The sequence below is a fragment of the Nelumbo nucifera genome, chromosome 5 (genome assembly GCF_055504915.1).
Source record: "Nelumbo nucifera cultivar China Antique chromosome 5, China Antique-T2T, whole genome shotgun sequence".
Classification (NCBI taxonomy): Eukaryota; Viridiplantae; Streptophyta; class Magnoliopsida; order Proteales; family Nelumbonaceae; genus Nelumbo; species Nelumbo nucifera.
The window spans coordinates 25,046,874-25,070,971 of record NC_142653.1 but is presented as its reverse complement, the minus strand read 5'-3'; the positions used below and the strand labels follow the sequence as shown (position 1 = coordinate 25,070,971).

Sequence of the window (24,098 nt, the reverse complement as noted above, 5' to 3'; positions counted from 1 at the left end):
CCTATTCCTACAAGCCAAGCGGACCCTAAGTTTTTAATATGACCGTTCATAAGTCGAATATAATTGGCTTTCCAGTTGATTGGTTAACTGCTTTTATGCCAATACATGCTTTTTGTAAAGTGAAATATGATCTTTTGGAGCTTCCCGTAGTTGGGAGGAACAGGTGATTTTGGAAAGAAAATTCGCCAAACATCTCGCCTACCAGTGCCAGTTGCCCAAATCACACTAGAAAATCACTTGGTTACTGTAGATCCAAAATTCATAGAAGGCTCTCAAAATTTCATCAAGGATATAGGGAGACATTTTCCAGGAATAAGTGATTTCTGACACGACTGGTGACGACATGTTCATTCAATCATTCCTGATGTGCATGGTGAGTTGGATTTTTCGAGGAATTTATTGCATTAGATTTAAATTCCCAAATTTGCCAAATCGATAGTTCCTGAGTAAGCAATTTGAAGGAATTGATTCCCTTCACCAATCACCATCTAATTGGTTATTTTGGTATCAAGTAGTGTTTGGTAAACCGTATACATGGGCCCAAAGGACAGGAATGCAATAATGGGTGCAATCACGGTCCCTAATTATCGAACCAGTTATCACGTAAAGATCTAGTCATCCATATTCCCTGCAGGCGTAGCGATGTCAATCGTTTATTCATGTATGGTAAATAAAGGAAAAGTACGAGCAGAAGGATAACCGTTTGCAGCAGTTGTAACTAGTTAAACGTGCTACATTTAGATAAGCTTCAACTGCAAAGCAGGTCCATATGGAGATTTTATAGGACAAAAATAGGTTTAATCTCATGAGATCCAGGATCTGGCTACAAAACTGGACGTGTGCAGTGGTGAATGGGCTAACGGAACTTTTACTATATTACTAGTAAAGCGCAAAAGCCCTTCAAGCCCTTCAAGCCCTTCATTCTCTTTTTAATACGTGTTCCCCACCACTTTATCCAATGATAATAGAAAGGAATAATTTCTCTTTTGCCCTTGATGCAGTAAAGTGTATACCTTGGCTTCAAGGGTGATCCTTTTGATGCATCGATTTCTTTGGAAGAGTACAAGATTTGACCGTTTCTCTTAATTACTTTCTGGTTGGCATCAGCAGAAAGAATCTTATTCCAATGATAATTTACTACTTCGGATGCTGCGCTGCTGGTCACTGATTCCTTTACCTAGTCTTGTTGGCGATGAGCTCAACTCTGCCGGTTTTCCACTGAAGGGTGAATCAAGCTTGGGTTGAAACCATCGTTTTAAGGCAAGTCCATTGATTCTTATTTTCCCATATGACTCGTTTCCCTGATAGGTTAGTCGTAGCCTCCTCAGCAAGGATGCAATGGCCTGACCAATCCTGTCAAACTAAATGCAATGAGCATCCTAAACAAATTGATTATGGAAATCTACATTTTGCTCAAAAGAGATAAGGGAGACCAAAACTATGTTGTAGTTCAATAGAAGCATTTCTCACCTTCCTGCCAAATTAATCGTTCTATTTCCCTTGTTGGACATAAATTTTGTTTTCTCAAGAGGCAGTAATATTGTTACATTGGGCAACTTTGCACCTGCACAAAATCCAAAGAAGCACGAGCAGCAAAGAATTTTAAGTTCAGAAGTCTATGCAGGGTATATTTATTTCCTAAATGGTAATTTTGTCTAAATGGGGGCAACTTGCAGCTGTTCCAAGCCTATTTAATTTGGTGAAAATTGAAACAAACCCATAATAAGCATGAGATTGAGCATCTAAATATTCAGCCTATGGTTTCTTCTTATTTGGTTTCTAAAACAATTAGGGAATATAATTTTTGTGTTGAGTCCAACAAGTTCATCACCCCTATGATGGGCAGCTCCAATTTAGTTTGAAAATGTGGAAAGTTGCAAAGATCCTAGCAATGTATAAAATTGACTTCAGGAAATCAAATATCTGGAGATAGTATTACCAGCAGCAAGACGATGCTTGAGACCTCTCAAAATTGTTAAGAAATAAACCTGAACAGTTTACAGAGAGGAAACAGTAAGATGTTGTCATGAAGCATCAAATAAATGATGGTCCTGATGCACTGAAAATTGGTTTTCTAAACCTAGAAAATTGTCATGATCTAAGATAAATGGAAACAAGGAGAATTACTTTAACTTCAATAACCATCTATAATGTCAATGTAATTGTATAAACTGAACGAGATTTCATAGTTTCAAACACAAGGGTAAGTATTGAGCTTAAGAAAATGTCTTACAAAGATAAGTTGCTATAGGTTCCATCAAAAAAGTGTAAGAAATAACGTTGCTGCCTAAAACTTTTCAGAAATGTGCAATTAATTAAAGCACTAAAAAGGTATTGCTAGCTTAAATTTCAAGACCAACTAACACTACGTGGAGCTCCCAGGTTCCCAAGCTTAAGGCTTTCAATAAAAATAAAACGAATACTTCTACAGGGAAATCATTAGTACTTCCACACTTTTTGTTATGAACAGGCTCACCTCTGCAGTGTGAACGTCCAGCTTCCTTGTATCAACAACAATTGGACTTTCTTTGAAGGATACACATGGAACAACACCAAGTGAAGCAGCTTCCTAAAATTTATAAAATGCTAAATTAATGTCTAGAATTATAAAAATTCAAAATTTCAGAATGTAGTCAGAATGGTTTTAAATTTTCACTGACCTCAAGTAGAGAAAAAGAACGTGAATCATATTCCCCAAATCCATCTATCAATGAATATATGCTTGAGTGTTTTGAAGAACTGGTGTTGACACCAAGATTCTCAACAAGTCTTTCTCTCAAAGAAGTATCACGAGGAAGCTGCAAGCATCCTAAAACTTGAGAAAATACTTCCATGGTTGGTACGACACCAGCTACAATTGTTTCACGGTAAACCATTAAGGCCAATGATGTCCTGTCAGTAAATGAAGGTATTAATATTACTGTGAGAAAAATTCTTATTGTTACTTGTGTTAAGTCAAATTTTCAACAGTCCAAAATTTAATAGTTTTGACATGAATGAAGGCTTTCATCTAACTTTAATCTCTGAGAAAATAAATTATCAAAAATAAACAAATGGGATGGTTAATGCAATAAAATCGCAAAGCATAGAGATAACTTATGTTTAACTAGATGGCAAACAACTCAGTTTAGAAGAGTGAAGTGGAAAGAAGCCTGATCATTCATAGGTGTGAATAACAAAAAAATAAAAAATAAAAATAAAAACATAAAGAATCTAAGGCATTGTTTGGTGGTACTTCGTACTTTATACTCTTAATAATACCAGAGTACAAAGCACATGGAATACTTTTACTTTCGTATTTTTACTTTGAAAACCATTTGGATGAAAATTTTTCAAAAACATGTTTTTTAAAGTAAAAGTAATAATGGCATTTGGATACAACAGAATGTTTTATGCATGTACATGCCAAATGGCATTTGAATGTAAGTCAATGACATGCGAATGCCATGTGACAGCATATATGGAAGCCATGTGGCATTTGAATGTGGAGTCAATTAGTCTATATTTTTATACAACCTCCTTGGAGCCTCTAATCATTTCTCCATTTTAGTCAGGCTCAGCAATTGCCTAATGCCTATCCCTTGTGGGGGACTGCAGAATCAAGACCATCAATAAGTCACAACACAATAATATATGTCTAAACTGATATCTCAACCCAACGGATGATTAAGGTGATGGTAAATGTGCTGACATGCCTATAAATTGATTAAAGGAGTAGCAATATCAAAGGTGAGACTTTACCAAAGCAAGGAGTATCAAGGGAACATTTATTTTGGGCTAGTTTGTACTCGTAAGAAAAAAGGGTGGCTCTGGACAGAGCTATGTACTGCTACTTAACATTTTAAAGTGCTAATTAATACAAGTTACAAGTTATCAGTTACCTATGCAAACATTCTGACCACACAAAAAGCTCAATTTTATCAAAAGTTAAAAGCATGATCATAGTGAATGTCTACATTCATTAAACACGGAACAAGCTCAGAAGCTCTTTAGATGATATACCATTTATTGTTGACTTGTGGTTTTCCTGAACTGAAGGATAGAACAGGCTCACCCATTGAAGAAGACTTCTCAAACCTCCGTAAGCACATCCCTTCCAAGGCATCACATTTAATTGGTCATTATGCTCCATAAAAACAATAAATGAATGAAATTATAGAAATTTGGATTAAACATTTGGCATTTGTACATTTAAACCAAAGCCAAAAGGCACCCAAACCTATAATTTTTAAAGCTTAAAGAAACAGTAAGAAATAGTTCCTGAGCAACAAAATAATCACGAGTATAAATAACAAAAAGAAGCTGATCAATCGGAAGTGTGCAATGAGCTTACCAGTCAGACATCTGCACATAATGAGGTTAGGGACAATGCCTTCCTTCTTGGCTTCAGAAAGGAGTGTGAAGCCTAATTCTAGCTCATCCTTCCTACAAATACAGGAGAGGAGAATTAAATCTGAATAGTTTGAAAAAGGCCTTGAGAACTTTATTATTGTTAAACCTAAAGAGTAAAGTGTAGAGAAATTACTTTTCACAAGCTACCAAAAGAATGGAGTATGTAATATTTTCAGGGCATATGCCTATTTCCTTCATTTCATCTAGAACCTTAACAGCCTTCTGCAGTTGGTTCCCCTCACCTGTAAGAATGTCTGACTACATGATTCCTCAACCTTATTTGCAGTTATCCAATTCCACCAAAGCAACAAAAGATGACAGAAATCATAATTGGAGCATGCCATTATTGGTGAGTGGAAGTATTATTTCTTAATAGAACAAATAGATTTACCATAAGTAAAGTCTTTTAGTTGAAGGTGACTGCCAAGTTGTTATTGAATGTCTGTCTGTAGCAATTTGAGGACCTTGAGATTTTATATTCCTAATTATAAAGGTGAAACCACTAGATAGTCTTGCAAGGGAAGGAGTTCCTAGACAGGACTTATCCTAGGGAGCATGAAGTTCAGGGGCCTACTGTCAAGGCTGATAAGTGTATTTGCCTTCTACACTTTTTTTACTCTTGTTTCTATCAGAACTTTCTATTTTACATGACTTGTACTGTAACCTGATGTAGGATTCTCTTTACAGCAGGGATATCAATAAATTCTCTTTAATCAGTGTTAATGATGAAAAAAGTGTATAACTATGCAATATTCATAATAATTAACTATAATATACTAACTATCAACCATATTAAATAATAAGTAAGATGATTAGAATATAATTCTTATAAATGCTTGTAAATTACCATTTCTAATATAGAGGTCTATGAAGACAAGCAAAGCAGATAAATAATCCATCTTTTAAAACCATATAAACAGAGCTATTAACTTAGCAACAATAAGATCCCAAAGTAATAGGAAATGCTGGTCTTTGGACATACCTATTGATACAAAATCAAAGTATTCAGGCCACTTCAAGATAATCTATTGGACATACCCACTTTTCCTCTAATTGCAAATCTTCATAGTTCAATTGAATTAACTATATAGGTCATGAATGTAGATAGTTTTAATGCAATACAAATATAAGTAGAAAACTGATCCCTGTCATTTAACAAGTAAATAATTGATTTTTTACTCCCTATGAAAAATACAAAAGGACAAACCACTCCCTTTGCTTTCCTTACTCCAACAAGAAGAACAATAAATTATATATAAATTATCCACTAAATTGTTACAGATTATAACAAAGAAAGATCCACCAGTTTTCTAGCACAACCATTGTTGTTAATATCTTACGATTTACGATATGATTTTTGAGTCTTATTTCTGAATCTGAATATGCATAAATCTTATTATTATTGTTTGAATCCTATGATTTGAATCAGATATCTTACAATTTATACGATTCTTGCAATTCAAATCAATTCAATTAAGAATTAGTTCTCTACTTTGTCATTTTATTTTGTTAATAGTTAGTTTTGTCAAAGGTGACTTATTATAAATACCTTACTAAAAATTGACTTATTTATGTTATTTAAACCATATATTGAGTTCATTTTTCATCATATATAGGAAACAGAATCCTTGTATGTAGATTATTTGACTTTCAAGTCAAATTTGATTATATCATCTTAGACTTCTATTGTATAAGTGGCCAATTCTATTGATTTAGGTACATACATGTAGATATGGATTAAAAATAGGGTAGAATCACTTTTCTATAATATATTTTGCCTTTAAATATATCTATATTTTGTTCTTTACAAGTTTTGTAAAAATAGAAATAATCTTACAATTTACAATATGATTCACAATTCCATTCAATTCAATTTTCTCTACAATTTACGATACGATTACAAATTTCCAAGTAATATAGAATGATAAGCATTCCAAGCATGCTTTTTTTATTAAATGTCAGCTTCATGATTTTTTAGATGTGATAGTCTACTTTTATTTTGATCAATACATGTGAGACCATGTTGGTTCTTAGGTGAAACTACAAGAACGTGTGATAAAGGGTTTACAAGGAATAGTTCATAAAAAGGGTACTGTGCACATAAAAAAGAAAATGTATTTGTTAACTACATAGAAGTTCATAGAATCATTGCTACATTAACATGACTCTAGATTGAAACAGGGAAACATAGAACTTCAAAAGGTAGAACGGAAGCTGAAGGTGCCAGATAGTGAAGAGCATGTTGTTGGTGCTTCTCCATGACTGGGATTGAATCCAGTCTTCACCACTCAAGACACCATGTCTTGTTGTCTCAAGGCTGGACCACTCTACTGCGTCTGGCTTGATCTTAGATCTTCCAGACTGGTATGGTTCTTACAGTTAGGCTAGGCTCATCCATCTTAGTCCAGTATTTTCCCACAATAAAAATGAATAAGGTAGAATAGAATCCTAATCATTCTTGTTTAAAATGACATGGTTTAAAGAGGTAATCCAGAAGGAACATACATAAGCTAGTGATCAATGCATTCATCATTGAGACTGTTGGATGCAATTTAATGGCCATAATATTCTCATATAGTTCCTGTGCCTTCTGCCAGTTTTTTGCCTGAAATAAGAATTGAACACCTATTATTAACATTCATCAGTGCAAATTCTCACAGCTACACAGATTTATTGACAAAGTAATGAAAAGACGCATTACAAAAGGGACAAAAGTAAGTGGTAAATCCTGGAAAATGTGCTAGGATCAGGCATGAAATACAACAAGCAGTGCAGAGATTTCAAAATACAAGCATGGAGGAACCAACAGAAATCTGGGATGTAAGTACCTCCACATAAACACTAAATTTATTTGACCAAAATTGTCTGGTGTCAGCTGACACAGTTCCACATACTTATCTCCATTAATTACAATTTACAAACTATCCATAGGAACAAGCATATGATGACACACTTGATAATCTTATTTCAAGAGGTGCCATGATAGATGTATGCATGGTGGCAGAATGTAGCAGGTTGATCCATTAGGAGACAAATTAGGAATAATATGGATAGCAAGCAGTGGAGATGGGCAGGAATAAATTGAACTTTAACAGGTGCAGTCTAGGCAACCCCAGGACTATCTGGTGAGCTATAGAGATGACAGGGGGTACATCCTTTTAAGCTTATCCTAGAGACATAGACTCTTAGTTTAAAACTGTTAGCACTAATCAAGGGTTTAAGACTTTGTTTATCCAATATGCATGGAATTACTTGTTGAAGGGGGTTGTCAAGTTGTAAAAAATTGATCAAACAAGGGGAAGCAGTAGCTTGGCCACTTAGAATTCTAGTTAGAGAAGTTAGAGCCCTAGCTGCCAAACTAAATGCCTCATTTGCGTGGACACCTAGATCAGTCAATAGGCTAGCTGATTCCCTAGCTAAATTGGGAGCTACAAGGGAAAATTTTTTATGGGGAATATTAGCACATTCATTTATATATGGATATTGAAATTTTTGGATATGCTGCAACTCCTTTTTCAGTAATAAAGCATCTTTTACTGTTGCTCATCAAAGGGAAAAAAACGATTGATGCATGTACAATATGTGCCAGCCAGATACCTGCTAAACCTATTAACTCATTGCAATATTTTGATTAAAGAAAGGACTGTGTAAAACTCTTTGGAAGACAATTGGAAATCCTAGGTGAGTTTGTCAAAATAATTCTTGACTTATAGGGGTTTCAGCAAGCAAGGTGGTATTCTTTGGAGCTTGACTCTTTTGCAATTTACAGGAGCATTTGGAGAGACAAGAAATCTTTGAACCTATGATACTTGTACAAGAGTGCTGTACCATGTCGGACACTTCAATTTTTAGTGTAAATTCTGTATTGTACACCTTGTCCAGCCATGTCTTTGCCATGTCTGGGTAACATAGTGTGGGCCATGGAATACCCATTTTTTTTCTCTTGGGATACCATCCTTGCTGATTTTAAAGAACTAACCTTCTGTTCTTTTTGTAAGCACTGGAAGGAGTGGATTGATGTATATGTTGTGCATGAAGCTGAATGCTTATAATAGTATACTTTACCTATTTCAAAAAAAAATGCTTATAATAGTACCTTTTTGAGCCAGGTTCAGGGATATAATTGTAACAAAGTTGAAATTTTGTATATACAATATGTTATGGGCCCGGGAATAGGATTTCGTCACGAGTCGGTCCACGGGGAAAACCTCCTGTTTTCCCTTGTTCCTCCCTGCTCTTGATGAACCTATCTTGGCGCCCTAACGGTGATTTGTCCAAGAGATCACCTAACTCTCCTTGCTCTCTTTCTTGACTGAAATTTTTGATGCCTTTATTGAATAAAATCAGCTCCTTAAATAGGAGATTACAAGAGATAAGAATCCTACTTTTAGGAAGACTCCTACTAATCTATCCTACTGAACTGATAAGATAAGACTCCCTTAATCTATCCTACTGAACTGATAAGATAAGAACTGTATCTAGCTAGAATTAGATTAGATGAGAATCAGCAAATCTTGCTCCCTTTACTGCTGCTGCCGGCTGTGATATGTCTTCCCAATAAAAACGTCCACATCACAATATAGATTAGCCATAGGCTGTTTTTTGTACTTTCTTCAACTCTGTTTTCTGGGATGAGTTCTTTTCACACTATAATAATAAAATCTGAATCTCTGTTACTGATAAAATAATAAACTTTTTGTATAGGGGTATCTTCTCCTTTTACTTTTGCATTAATTACAGAATTATCTTACTAATAAAAAATACACATTATAAAAAAAAAGGCAAATTCAACATTGGAACCACCAGATGGTACATACATTGCTGCAGGCTCCCATCAATGAGCTATATGATACATTTCCAAGTTGCATTCCTTGTTTTTTGGCATCCTCTATGATTTGAAAGGCAACATCTAACTTGCCAGCATGCCCGGCAACATCTATTAAAGCGCTGAGGAACATCTGCAAGTTTAAAAGACCAAGAAATTTCTTAAGTTCATGCTGCAAAAGAATTCTAGGGCAAAAAGTTACAGTGAAATATGACATGGCAAATCAAAGAAAAGAAAATGCTGAAATGGGATTACAAAGTAGGCTTCTGGAATGGGGAGATAGAAACAGAAGAATTTTTTACAACCAGGAATAGGATGTCACAGAAGTTATTAGGAGTGCAGTGGCCAAGGACTTCTCATGGTTCAGTGGAAAGAATTAAAGAATGTGAGATCAGGAAATATTCTATAAGGCAACACTTTTTTGCTTAAAATGCCAATGTAGAGAGACTAGAGAGTGGTTTTGTACAGTTACTGCATAGAACTGAAACAAAATTTGATTGTACATCAAGTATTATACATTTATACGTTAACTATCTCAAAAAAAAAGTAGGTAACAAGAAACTTTTATTAAGCTCAAGAAGAAATGCCATGTACAACTGATGATTGAGTCAGCTACTAGCAAGGCCATAATCTCTGCTCTCAAAGAGTGTCTATCACCTATCGGACCTGAATACAGTGCAACCAGTCTGCCCTCCCTGTCTCTGAAAGCTCCTCCCACCCCAGAGGGACCCGGGTTTCCTAAGGAACTCCCATCGAAGTTCAGCTTCACCCAATGATGTGCAGGAGGGATCCATTGCTCCTTTAACACAGACCTCAATGAGGAAGAGTTTGCCAGTGTACCATCCTCTAAACAAATCATCAGCTGAATAATCTTTAAATAAAGGGGATGCTTTAACCCAATGAATGACCTTGGTAGATATGTAGTCAATTATTTGCTCCTTAGATCTTTCAGAACCCTGGAAGATCCTATTGATTCTTTCTTCCCAAATTGACCACAAAAGAGCTGCTCTTGTTGCTCTCCACAATGCTCTCCCCTTCTTTGGAGGTCTAAAGAAGTTCGGATCAAAGATTCTTACTACATCCGAAGGAGGGGTCCACCTGCATCCAAAGAGAGGAAAACCAATTCCAAACAAAGGCTACAAAAGGACAGGATATAAATAAGTGTGTAATGGTCTCACCACAGGCCAAGCAGAGGCTACACACGTGGGGTGAAAGGCAATAGTTTGGCCTTCTTTTTTGCAGCATATCTAAGTTGTTGATTTTCTGGAGTACTACCTCCCAGCAAAAGGCCCTTATGTTTTGGGGTACAAGGTTACACCAAACCTCCTTTGTTGGGAAGGTTCCTGCCAAGTTAGATGAATCGAGAAGAGCATTGTAAAAAGAAGCACTAGTGAAAAACCCAGAAGGAGAGGCTGACCAAATTCTACTATCCAAGCAAGACTGATCAAGGAACAGAGTATTAAGAAGGGCAATCAGATCATCAGCCATACCCATTTCGGACTCCCTCAACCCCCTCCTCAGACCCAAATCCCAAGAGTTACCATTCAGATAGACAGAGGAAATGGTTTTTTCTTTATTCAACGAAAGAGAGTAGATGGACGGGAATCTATCCTTGAGGGAGACATCCCCAAACCAAACATCTTCCCAGAATCGGACTTTATTCCCTGCACAAGCATCAAGTCTGATAAATGGAAGAAATGAGGGTAAAACACCATGGATAGCTTTCCAAGGAGATGACCAGGATGCCCTAGGATCAAGACCAGTATCCCACCTATTTTCTGCCACCCCGTGTAAACTCACTATCACTTTGTGCCACAAGTTGTTCTGTTCCAGAGGTAGTCTCCATAACCACTTTCCCAAAAAGGCTGTATTCCTTAGCTTTATGTTTCCTATACCCAACCCTCCACTATCTCTACTTCTAGAGACCACCTCCCACTTCACCAAGTGATCTTTCTTTGTATCCCCTGGTTCCCATAAGAAATCTCTCATTAATTTCTCCAGTTTAAAAGCCACACTAGTGGGGATCTTGAAGGTAGAAAGGAAGTAAATTGGTAAGTTTGCCAAAGTTGATTTTATTAGGGTAATTCTTCCTCCCAGAGAGATGTAATTTCTCTTCCATCCTACTAGTCTCTTTGAGAATCTTTCCAAAACTGGGTACCAAAAGCTTTCCGACTTTGGATTCCCTCCTAAAGGTAATCCTAGATACTCTAACGGCCAATCACTAGCTTCACATCCCAACACTCTAGCAAGAATTCCTACCTCTTCTTCCGATTTATTAACCCCTACCACACAGCTCTTTCCCCAATTAATTTTGAGATTAGAGGCCTTTTCAAACTGATTTACCAACCTCTTCAAATTGATTAACTCCTCTTGCTCCACTCCACAAAAAACAATAATATCGTCTGCAAATTGAAGATGAGTAACCACCACTGTGTCCCTCCCAATTCTCCAACCTCTGATCAAATTATTAGAATCAGCCCTAGCAATTAGAACACTTAAGACATCGGCTACTAGGGTGAAAAGGAAGGGGGAAAGGGGATCCCCTTGTCTAAGACCCCTCTTAACTGGGAAAAAGTTCCTAGCTACCCCATTAACCAAGATGGAATAATGACAAGAGGAGATACATCCCTTTATCCATTTACACCACCTCACTCCAAAGCCTCTACGCCTCAAAACTTCTAGAAGAAACTCCCAGTCCACCAAATCATAGGCTTTCTCAAGATCAAGCTTATAAACCATGCCTTTCTCCTTTTTCTGGCCCTTATACTCCACACATTCATTTGCAATGAGGATTTGATCTATTATTTGTCTTCCGAAAATGAAGGCACCTTGGTTTGGAGAGATCAAGCAAGGGAGGACTTTCTTAATCCTTTCGGCCAAAACCTTGGAAATGATTTTATACAAACTTCCCACCAGGCTTATAGGTCAATAGTCTTTCGGGTGGGACGCTTCTGGCTTCTCGGGGCCGGCCCTCCACTCAAAGTCACCCAAACTCTCTCTAACACCTCCACTGACAGCAAAGAAGATTTGAAGTGGTTCACCAAGGCTTGTGCTATGTCATCTTCCCTAGTTAAAATTTGTCCATCCCACTCCAATTGGGATATAAAATTCTCTCTTTCTTCCGTTGGCCAACAAATGGAATCAATGTAGAGCTATTCTCCATGCCAAAATTTTCCAACGCCATTTTTTATACATCTTGTGAAGGATTTTACTTATAAGATACAATATAATTCTGCCAAACAAAAACAGCAACAACAATAATTAAAAAAGTAAAAGTATATTACTGAGATTTACGAAATACGATTGATCAAGGTTATTATGAACCAAACCCTGCTTTTGCTAGTCCACTTACCAAAAAGACTATTTCACTTTGAGGAGGAAAACAAAAGCACCAAGGAGTCTTGTCTTTCTCCTTGTTTCATGGAAATTAAATGTTCAGTCAGAGGATGGGCTGTAAGCAGGATGCCCTTGAAAAGAAAAAGAGGGGGGGGAGGAAACATCATTGTTTTTGTCCTTTCTACCAGGATAATGTACAGTGTTGTATGAATAAGAGTATATAGGGGCATAATTTTTTTTTTTTTTTGATAAATACCAGAGGGGCATAATACTAGACACAAGCAGCATGTCTGGTGATGGCTTCTTTATCTTGTCTGCTTCTGTATGAACCCACCTAGAGATATTTCATTTCCATCAAAGGAGATTTGAGGGTGTTCCATTCCATAAAAATTGCCTTTGTATAAGGTTCACTTCTCTTGATAATATCCTTACTAATAGTCACTTGGTGAGAAGGAATTGAACCATGACAAAGTTGTGCTTACTGTGTAAAATGGCCAAAGAGAACGTTATTCACTTGCTTCCAAGTTTTAGATCCACCATGGCAAGTTCAGGTCTGGCTCCTAATAAAGTTTGGAGTTCTTTAGGCACATCCAACTTCTTTGAGCTGCAAATATGTTGGCATATTTAGAAGGAATGCCTGCAAGTTCTTGGAGAGTAAGCAACGTATCATTGGAAGGGGTTATTGTGAAACTGAGATGGCTGTTAATGCATTGGTATTCCTCTAAGTTTGCTGATGTTAGCTTTTTTTCCATTTCTTATCCTTGATCTGAGGTTGCCCTTCTTTGTCTTTCTATAACTCCAATACCCAAACTCCTTGTTGATTCTTCTTTGTATTCATTCTTGTTTGAGGAGCTTTCCCTATGCTTTCCTTAAATATAATCTTCACATAACAAAAGGTAAAAAGAAAGCTCTGAAGATTGGTAGGAACAAGATATAAAGGTATAAGTTTATGATTTTCACTAATTTATAATTTTATACATTTTACTGTATAACTTGTAATTTATTGTAAACCAATTTTTCTACTGATAGTGTACAAAGTCTTACAGTTTGGGATTTTTTTTATAGGAAATCGTAACTTTCATGAACTTTTAAAGAAAATTAGTACAACTATCACCTTCCAAGGAAGGTGATCCCCCCATTCACAGTAGCCTTACAAGCATGCCCAAAAAAGAGTTTCCCTAGAAACCCCTCGCTTAGGTTTTGGCATGCAATGAAGGTGGCACTGGCTTTGATAATGAGTAATCTGTCATTCTGTTGTGACGTTGTGGAGGAAAGACTTCTTTATGTGTTCTCATATCAGGTTCCTGTTTATTGTTTTATCCTTTTCATTTCTGTGTATTTGTGTTTGGGGGAGAGGGTATTTTCAATCATTGGGTACTATTCTTATGTTTTATGAATCTATCTTCAATCTGGTTGCTTGCCAGTTTTTTCCTGCTTCTTAGGTGCATCAGAATGCATTAGAGATCTTTTAATAGTTTTACATGGCATGATGAATTGTTTTAAGTTTTCCCCTCTCTCGATTTTTTTCCTTGGATGGAACCTTTTGATTCCTCTTTGGTGTTTTCTTGTATATAACTCTGTTTTACATGGAAAATTGTAATTTGTCAAAAAGAAAAACAGGCTCCATTGATTGACATAATCCAGCTTACATACCAAAAGTGGAAGAAATGGCATTAGCTCTTTTTTCATGTTCCACTTCCATATTAACATTCCAATGTTGAAAAAAGAATACCTCATCAGGAACGACGCCATTTCTTCTCATGTCACTGTAGATATTCAGTGCAAAATCCAAATCACCCGTCTGGCTGCAACTATTAACAGCAATAGTGTAAACATCAGGGGTGCCCTTGATGTTATATTCATGGATCATCATGTATACTTCTCGTGCCCGATCAACCTGAAATAAGTCATTTGCCTATAGTATTATTTTAAACAAGGAGACAATTTCCTATATAAAGGGAAAGAATTTATCCATGGTTTAAAATGTATACAAATTTCCCAATATGACATATTTCCATTTCCATATGTACAAACACAAAATATTAGTGATATGTCTTGAAATATTCTCTAGTCTGTTAAAAATCCTCTATATTGTTATCAAAAAGTTCTACTTTGTTAATTATATTAATGTAAGATTTTTATTAGTTATTCCAATTTACATGTACATAGATATGGCATATAAAAGAAAGGCCATTACTGATTACCCAATGTTGGTCCCAGCTATCTGGGGTCTTAGGAGGTGTAGACTGGATACAGTCCTAACCTTTGGTACAAAGTGGCCACTCTCAGACAGCGAGATACAAGCCCATGTTCTCACGCTTGCCAGCCTGAGATTTTACCATTGCACCAAGTAATGGTCCTCTCATAGATATCATCCACATAATATGTTTCTATGTGACACTATACTCTTCGAGCCCATTATTTTTTTGAGTTTATCATTATAGATACTATTTCTTTATTATTTTCCTTTATAAATTATTTTTAATTATACATATTTTAATGAAATAAAGTCAATACTTTAATATTTCAAACTCTTGTAAGAGTTAGGAAAAATTCTGCCAGCAGCCAGTATGAGCTTGTCTTACATTGCCAGTCCTAAGCCCAAATAAAGGAGGAGGGTTGTGTCAGATTGGCAGTTGGTGCAAAAGCTTTTGCCAAACTCTCATGGTCATGGATCCTGATTTGTCTTTTTATATTCATATATAAATCATAACTTTTATATTAAACAAAGCAAAGCACAATAAAGTTTATAGCTATTTACTGGGTATTATAAAATAATTTTTAAACCCTTAATTTATTCCAAGCAAAGTAGGAGGTCATCTTGAAATGGTACAAAAATTTTAAGAGCATCATTTTTATCATTCTATAATGATATAGTTATTTAAAAGGGTATGTCATTTTATAACTTCAAAAAATATTAACAGATATTTTCATATATTAATATTTACAGTGTTATAAAAATTTATAATAAATTTATACATAATTTCCAATATTTCTGACATTTTCTTATTTTTAAATTGGTTAACATTTAGATTTGAACCAACATTTCAAACATTGATAAACTACATTTATATTAATTAAATCAACAATACCAACAACAGGATAGAATAAAAAAGAGATGTGTAGTTATCCAAGTGAAAATCACCTGATGATTTTCAAATTTCAACAAAGAAAAAAAAAAAGGTAACAAGCTCACCTGACCAGCTTGTGTGCACGTCTTTATTAAAGCACCAACAGTGACATGATCTGGGTCTATGGGCTGGTTCTCAGTTCTCATTTCTGCTAAGACATCAAAAGCACGATCCACTGCTCCTGATTGACCACATGCAGTGATAAGTGCATTGAATACAACTCGATCAGGCTTCACTTTCTACTGCATATAAAACCTTGCTCAGTGTGAAGATTTATTTCGGAACTCAAATATAGAAACATACAAGAATGAGTGACTCAGCAACCACATCTTTTTGGAGAACATGCTTGGGTCAATTATAGCTTTCAAATTGTCATTACAATGGAAAGCTAAGTAGGGTACAGATGCTTTGGATCTAGAACATAAACAACTTCCAGAGCATAATAATAGAAAAAAGTATCTTCTACATAACAGTGGTCCAAGGCCCTCAATGTAAGATAAAATACAAGCCTATAATACACTACATACCTTGGATCTCATTATTCCATAGGCACCAAAAGCCTTAGCCACCTGACCAGCCCTAGCACAGCCATCGATCAATGCTCCATATGTATGAACATTTGGTTCTACTCCAGCATTAACCATTTCATGAAAGACCTATGGAGACAACTTCTGATCCGTTCAATTGAGGAAAACTCATAAGGCAGAAAAAGGATAGATTACATGCCAGCCATGATACAAAACATCAATCTGGACAACCTTGCATCAAAGCATTTCTAACTATTTACATACGTACATATATAGCTGTGCTGGGTCACATTGATTACACTTGCCAGACATCAATGAGAAAGCAATGTGAAATAATGCACCCTAAAGTTTTGTTCTTGCAGAGACCAGGAGATGTATGAAAGACATCATGAAGTGAAAATGCGAGAAGATAAAAATTCAAATACTAATAATTGCCTGTAGTAGGAGAAATTCAGTAAGAATGCCTTACTTCAAACATAGCATCAACTTTCCCACTTTTAGCACAAGTTGATATTAGAGTAGTGTAAAGTTTGCAGTCAGCCTTAAGTCCAGCCTCCTTGACAAATTGCAGAACTTGGAAAGCTCCTATATGAAGATCAATAGATCAGAGACCATATGAATGTATAATTATATCTAGACTGACTGACTGACAGGGCAAACCCAATTAAACAACAAGTTGACAGTGAAATTCAATTACCATCTGAATCTTGACAACTCGCACACACAGACAAAAGCATATTGAATGTACTCATGGTTGGATTAGAAATCAGCTTTATAAAACGAAAAGCTTCATTGACAGCCTTTTGACTTTTGCAAGTGTTAAAGAATTTTGCATGATATACCTGGAAAGAAAGAAAAAAAGGTGAAACAAAACTCAAATAATAGCCATAGTAGGAATGGAGTCAATCCAAGTTCCTTACTAGTTGGGATAAGGCTCAGTTGAACTGACTTTATCTGAAGGAGAAACAGACATACCTTATTCATATCCAACAAACCCTTTCTTTCCAGGTCTTCTAGCAATTCTACACAGTCAGTTACCCTGGAAAATCAATACAATTTAAAAGATAAGTTCAGAAAGCATATAATATGACAGATAAACCATGAACTGCTACCACCATGTCAAATAAATCATCAAAATCTGATTTGGTAACAAAAAACTGCTTCTGAACTTATTCAGCTTGACCTGAATTTATAAGTTGTAATCATAAGCTTAAAAATTTTCTCATGAATGTGAACATCAATATGATTCAAAATGTAAAAGCTAAAGATAAGTTTTACCTTCCATCACTTAGCAAGCGATTGTAAGCATCAATAGACCCTGATATATCATTTCTATCACTGACATGCAAACCATTTGGTTGAGGATGGTGTAAATTTCTGTCACCATTCTGAGGTGTAAGTTTTTTCCCTGTATCTCTTGGAAATCCCTTGCCTATTCGAAAGTCTTTTCTTCTATGACAAGAACCTTCTTTATAACATGAAAGAGGCATTTTTCTTTCATGATAATCTGAAATTTTACAGGCACCCTTATTTTTTGTCAGTTTACAGGTTTTAAATGAAGTCCATAAAGTAAGAAACCCAAAAATACCATCACTACTAACGTAAGAGAAAGAAAAAGGTTAAGCAATGATATTAAGGCATAACCTGTAGTATTATGCAAGCCTTCTGACACTTCTGCTCCGCTCAGCATGTTAGTCCTTAACAATGAAGAAAAGTTACTGTTACTGTTCAAGGAAATATGAGGAGGCACTGTTTTTAGACTACTGAAGTTTGATATAGACCTCACTCCTGACTGATTTTCTTCATAAAATGTGTGAATTTCTTCTCTGAAAGATGGCCTGAAGAAGCCATTATATGTGGAAACTTGAACTTCACCTTCATCATCCAATTCGTTCTTGAATTGGTGTTCTTGACTTACTTCTGCAGGCACATGCTTTAAATGAATGACAGAACTAGATTTAGGGTCAACCAGTAGCCCAGACAATTCAGACCATGGAACAGCTTCCTCTTGATATCCTTTTAACACCAACTCTGGCATATCCTTTGCAAAACGTACTTTTTCTCCAGAAGCTGATTCACCAAGTACAGGAGATGAAAGAGTTGGATCCATGCTTTCTGTTTCCTTTGTCAAAATAGAACTTTTGGTACTGCAAACAGAATATGATAACTCTGATGCTTCAGTGAAGGGGCTTTCTTCAAACATCAAAGCAGTTTTCTTAAACTGGGACAACTGCACCTCTTTCTCTAAATTATTATGCCCCTTCTCACTGGTTTCTTCAAATATAGCTTTTAATTCTTCTGCGGGGGTTCCATCACTAATTTTTTCAAGATCCAGAATCTGATTATCAACACTCTGATTAGTGAAATCTCTGCTTTGTTTGGATAATGCAAGATTCTGAAATTCGTCAGGATCTTGGGTACCTGAAGACTATGGAAATGAAATTGCATAAGTATTAGAATGTTGGCTTTACAACACTGTTCTTTCATAAATGAAGGTAAATTACATTGTCACTCCTAGAAGGCAAACAAAAATGCCTAAATCTATTATAGATGATGAATTTAGCATGCCAAATGCCCAGTATAGCAAAGAATGCTTATCGTTGATGCTTTAGTGAAGATTAGCAAAAAAACATGAAATAATAAAATGTTAACCCAGCCAGAGTTAAATGCTCCAAGAGAGATCTTATAGGACTTTAGATTCTGCACATCGCATTTAGTCCATGCCCAGTGAAGGGAGGATTAATCCCTTGATTTTGTCGGTGGAGCAGAAACATAAGAAATTAGAGTCATATTCTGGGTCAATTGAGTGTTTAATGTGACCGCTATGGACGCATGAAATGTTTTGCACTTCGCCCTCGATAGGTTCTTTTAGATGAAAGAAAGAAAGAAAAAGGCTTATCAGGGGCAAACCAGATAACATTTGATGCGTCCATAGCGACTACATCGGGACTTGCAAAGATGTTCGAGCACAAATGTTTCTAATTGCCTGTGAGTTCTGACAAACTACGAATACTGGACTTATACTCTCAGCTCACAAAGGTTGGGAAGAAACTATTTGCATCACAAAACGAGATAAAAAAAATCCAGAGAAATAACAGCAAATGACAAATTCAAGCAACTTTCACATACAACATCAAACAACAAGATGAATTCAAGCAAGCTCAGATTACAGAAAAGAAAAGATAGGAAAAGAACTCCAAAATCTCAACTCACCTCTTGCGCATCCTTCTTTCTTCTGGTATGAACTGAATAAACTACAGTAAGGGCCGAGAAAGTGGCGATAGCGACAATGACAAGAAACGGTTTTGAATACAAAGACGCTCTGGGGAGAAGTCGGGGGGATTGAATCAGAAACCCTAATTTCTTGCATTTCCTTCGAGAACGAGCACCAGGAAACCTCAAGCGGTCACAAGAGCCAAGAAATTCTCTTCGAAGAGAACAAAATCGAGGTGACGAAGTCGAAGAAGAAGAAGAAGAAGAGTAGGACGAAGAGATAGTAAAACAGGAGATCAAGGTTAGATTCTGGGCTTTTGCAGATAAATTCACATCCATGGAAGCCAGACGCAGAGAAAGGGAGCGGGAGAGGGAAGAGAAAGAAACGTGGAAAGGTGACTGAAACAGTGAAACTGTGTGTGTGGAGGGAAGAGAGAGATACATGGTTTCTAATCCATGCGTTGCTAACGTGGCATATCTTTTTGTTTTAGGCTGCGTTTGTTTCAGGTGTAAATTCAGTTTTACACCGATAAAAAAGTTGGCGCCGGTTAGTGATTCGATGGAAAATAGAACCGGATTTAAATTTGTACCCTAACGATGTTTGGCCATCACAGTGTAAAGTGAAAGGCTTCTACTTTGTTTCTGCTATTAGGGCTGTTCACGGGTCGTGTTGGGTCGGTTTATTGAGGTTTTTTCAACCAACCCGACCTGGTCGGGTTACCTGAGATGGAAACTGAAACCGACCCAGTGTTAAGCAAAACCGACCTAGTCAGTTTGAGTCGGGTTGGGTCGGTTTGGATCGGTTTCGGCTCTAAGTTCATCCATGCCCCCTATGGCCACCTAGTTTTCTAGAAATATATTTAAAACCGAAACATGTATTTTAGAAATATATATATAAACAAAAATATACATACAAATATATTGGAATATATATTTTCTGGAAATATATATCTGACATATTTCATAATATATATTTTTTAGATATAGATATTAGAATATATATTTTAAGATATTTCAGTTTTTAATTAAGTAGGAACTAAGTCGGTTTGGTTCGGGTCGGTTTATATTTTTTAGATATAGATATTAGAATATATATTTTAAGATATTTCAGTTTTTAGTTAAGTAGGAACTAAGTCGGTTTGGTTCGGGTCGGTTTCAGTTTTCAACCGACCCAAACCATCGGTTTATGAATTTGTACAACCCGAAACCGACCGGTGCTGATGAAAACCTGGCCGACTCGGGTTGGGTCCGTCCGGGTTGGTCGGTTTGGTCAGTTGGGCCTTCTTATGAACAACCCTATCTGCTATGGAACTCTCCCTATCCCGGCAACGCCATGCATTAGCGTGTCATTGCCAAGATGCTAGATAATTTACTCTTAGGAAAATACGAACTTGGGAACAACTCTCTCTCTCTTTCTCTCTTGATATTCTTTGCCTTAGTCTACTTCACCAGCATCCTCTTTCTCAGTGAGGTCCCACTGTCCTTCGGTCCGTGAGGTCCCACTGTCCCACTATCCCATTGTCCTCTGGCTCCGACTCCAAGAGGTCCCACTGTCCTCTGTCTTCTTTCTATCACTTTTGCCATCGTGCCTCTCATCCTGCTAGTTGCATGCTTGGCTATCCCATTGTACATTGCATTCTAGACACAGCAGCAGTAGCCGCAAGTGAAGATGGGGGGAAGTGGAGATGAGGTTGTCGCCCCTTGTGATCGAAAAAAGATGATGGAGAGTTTTATACCATTCTCCGGTGAAATGGTTGCCCAGAAAAGATAATGATGGAGCAATGGCTATTTGACTATTGTAGTGTTTTACACCAAAGACGATGGAGATTTTCATCGATTTTATCAGTGGGAACTTTTCACCGATTCTTGATGTAAAACTCCCCCTAATGGAGTTTTATGCTAACTTTACAGTGCAAAACAACACCTAAAACAAATGTAGAGAAATTTGAACCGGGGTGTAAAGTTTACCCCAGTTCTTATTTACACAAAACAAACACAGCCTTAGGGGAAATTGTCTAAAACTCACTATGACTTTTCAGTATTTCTCTAAAATTCACCATAACTTTTCAAAATGTTCATGAAACCCCATGTCCGTGAGTTTTTGTTTTCTACCATTAGTGTTCATTAACAGAAGTTTCCACATCAGCATAGATGCAATTTTCATGACTAAATTGCCCTTGAATGGTGAATCAGCCTTATTAAACTCCCCATACAACCCCTCCAAATACCCCCTTTCAAGCTCATGATGTTAGAAGAAGCATTGTTCATTGTCTTCTACCTTCCACCGAACCAGAGGTGCCCCTTCTCTCTCTCTCTCTCTCTCTCTCTCTCTCTCTCTCTCTTCCTCTTTTGCCTCCTCTTTGTTCTTCTTCTTCCCCTTCCTCATTTCCATCTCCCCCCCCCCTTCTTCTTCTCTATGGTAATGGTATGTCAAGTTGTTGTTTTTTTTAGATTGTAGGTTGTTAGTTGATGCTATGGGTGAGCATTCAGTTTATTCAGTTAAAAACCAAACCAAATAAACCAAAATTTTAACACCGAAATTAAAAAATGAAAATCAAACTAAAAACCGAAATAACCGATTTTGGTTAAAACCGAATGTAATTAATATATACATAATACTATATATTATAACCTATAATATATATTATGAAATTTAATTTCATTATATATAATATATTAATATATAACATATATAACATATTATATATTAAATATTATATGTTGTATATTATATTATATTATATATTATATAATAAAATTTAGTTAATTCGGTTAACTGAATTTCTAAATCTAAAAACCGAATTAACTGAATTGAATTACCCAAAAACTGAAAAAAAAAACCGAACCGAAAAAATCAAAACCGAAATTTTCAGCTCGATAATTCAGTTTTAACCGAATAATGCTCACCCCTAGCTGATGCCCTCCCATCTAATTGATGGGAGATGTTTGGGGAGCTTGAGGGCATTTTAAGTGAATACATGATATTTGGGGGAGAGCCAGAAATTTGATTGGTGCTCTTTTAATGCAAGTTAATAGCCAAAAATTTATTGAATACTAAAGCACCGACCAAATCATTGAGTATTCAAGGCCATTATTTCTTCATGATGATCTAGAACTTTATACCCGGGGTTTGAACTTTCTCCTTTCTCCTTCCCCATCGACATCAGTCGAGGAGCCAGACTCAACCTCTTCAGCATAATTATATAGTTTCTCTTCTTCCACCATCCTATCACAATGCCCTACATCAATGTTGGTTTCATCTGTAGAACCTTTGCCTTCAATTTGTCGTAGATCTTAAGCCCCTAAACCCATGGCATCCAATAGTTAATTACCTAGATGGGCTATTATGGGATTAACCCCTAGCCAGGCATTTTAGCCCTCTAGCTGGTGATTCGTATGAAGCAATCTTTCAGTTACAAAGATCATTTAAGCTATTATTGAACTAATTTCTACAACTACTAGTTGTCTTCTGGTGGCGGCAACAACACCATTACCTCCATGAATACACATGGACCTCACCACTCCCTAAAGATCATGGACCTTCTATCAAAGAAAAGCCAAATTATTGAAGAAAAATTTAGAATTACATTCTCGTTGTCCATCTTCTAGTTCATGAGAACCCCAGGGGTGTCAAATAGAATGAATCGACCCCAACCCCAAAGAGTCTAAATATATATATTAATTGTATGTATTTACAAAAGATCCCTTGAAGGGCTAAAGGAGAAAAAGAATAATTACAAAAAAAGGGCCCTTGGAGGGCTGAAAGATAAAAAAGAAGACAAAGGCTATAATACAAGAAGGACCATAGGGCTATAGTACAACAAGTGTCTCCACACTCCCCCTCAAATTAATGTTGAGATATAAGTATCAATTTGCCCACAAGATATAGATGTCTAGATCTCGTCATAGGCTTTGTAAGTATATTAGCAACCTACAAGTCAGAAGCTCTATGTGGAAGAGAGATAGAACCAACAAGAAATAGATCCCTGATAAAGTGATAGTCCACCTCAATGTGCTTGGTTCTTTTATGGAATAGTGGATTAAATGCAATCTTTATTGCGCTTGTGTTATCAACATAAAGAGGAATAGGTGTAGGGAGGTGAACACCAAGATCAATAAGGAGATATTGAAGCTAAACAATCTAACTGCACACTGATGACATAGCCCCGTATTCAATTTTTGTAGAGGACTTAGAAACTATTTGTTATTTCTTGCATTTTTAGGAGATAAGGGAGTCACTCAAAATGACAAATCACCCTGTAGTGGACCGTTTGGTGTTAGGGTAGCTTGCCTAATCTGCATCAACATAAGCCCTCAATTTAATAGGAAAGGAAGAATAAAAGAATAACCCCTAAGATAAAGTGCCACGGACATAACAAATAATCCGGTGGACAACAGTCATGTGGGATTGACATGGGGTTGAAACAAACTGACTAGCTACCTGAATTGCATGAAAAATGTCTGGACGAGTCATGGCGAGATAGATGAGAGACCCAACCAGTTGTCGATATAGAGTAGCATCAATAAACAAGGTCCCATCAAATTTAGACAACTTGGCATTGAGTTCCAAAGGTGTATCATCAAGCTTAACAAAACCAGATGCATACTTGTAATAACAAACAAAGTAACATCGGTTACTACAGTGTACTTCCAAGCCCAAGAAATAAGTAAGAA

At 36.4% G+C, this 24,098-nt stretch overlaps 1 protein-coding gene across 3 annotated transcripts; it reads right to left on the bottom strand.

The window, feature by feature from the left end:
- Nucleotides 1–705: 705 nt before the first annotated feature.
- On the bottom strand, nucleotides 706–19,883 carry MRL1 (Pentatricopeptide repeat (PPR) superfamily protein). 3 transcript variants are annotated; one of them, XM_010256859.3, is made up of 20 exons: nucleotides 19,425–19,862; nucleotides 17,993–18,639; nucleotides 17,856–17,908; nucleotides 17,490–17,718; nucleotides 17,187–17,250; nucleotides 16,909–17,053; nucleotides 16,681–16,796; nucleotides 16,212–16,340; nucleotides 15,750–15,923; nucleotides 14,286–14,450; nucleotides 9,210–9,350; nucleotides 6,898–6,997; nucleotides 4,526–4,634; nucleotides 4,334–4,425; nucleotides 4,003–4,093; nucleotides 2,661–2,892; nucleotides 2,477–2,569; nucleotides 1,940–1,988; nucleotides 1,471–1,564; nucleotides 706–1,353 (listed from the first exon to the last, which is right to left on the bottom strand). In XM_010256859.3, the coding sequence occupies exons 1-20, from the start codon at nucleotides 19,761–19,763 to the stop codon at nucleotides 1,119–1,121; spliced, it is 3,297 nt and encodes a 1,098-aa protein (XP_010255161.2). In that variant the 5' UTR covers nucleotides 19,764–19,862; the 3' UTR covers nucleotides 706–1,118. The 3 variants fall into 3 exon arrangements, with proteins under 3 accessions (XP_010255161.2, XP_010255160.1, XP_088744143.1); XM_010256858.3 differs by having other exon boundaries at nucleotides 17,856–18,639; nucleotides 19,425–19,883; XM_088888017.1 differs by having other exon boundaries at nucleotides 17,856–18,632; nucleotides 19,425–19,845.
- Nucleotides 19,884–24,098: the final 4,215 nt, after the last annotated feature.

Excerpts from the sequence above, each read along its gene's own strand:
- MRL1 (XM_010256858.3), bottom strand. The coding sequence starts at position 19,868 with ATGTATCTCTCTCTTCCCTCCACACACACAGTTTCACTGTTTCAGTCA. Across the intron at positions 16,797-16,908 it reads GAGTTGTCAAGATTCAGATG|GAGCTTTCCAAGTTCTGCAA; the intron begins GTAATTGAATTT and ends ATCTTCATATAG. Across the intron at positions 4,635-6,897 it reads TGCATTGATCACTAGCTTAT|GTGAGGGGAACCAACTGCAG; the intron begins GTATGTTCCTTC and ends ACATTCTTACAG.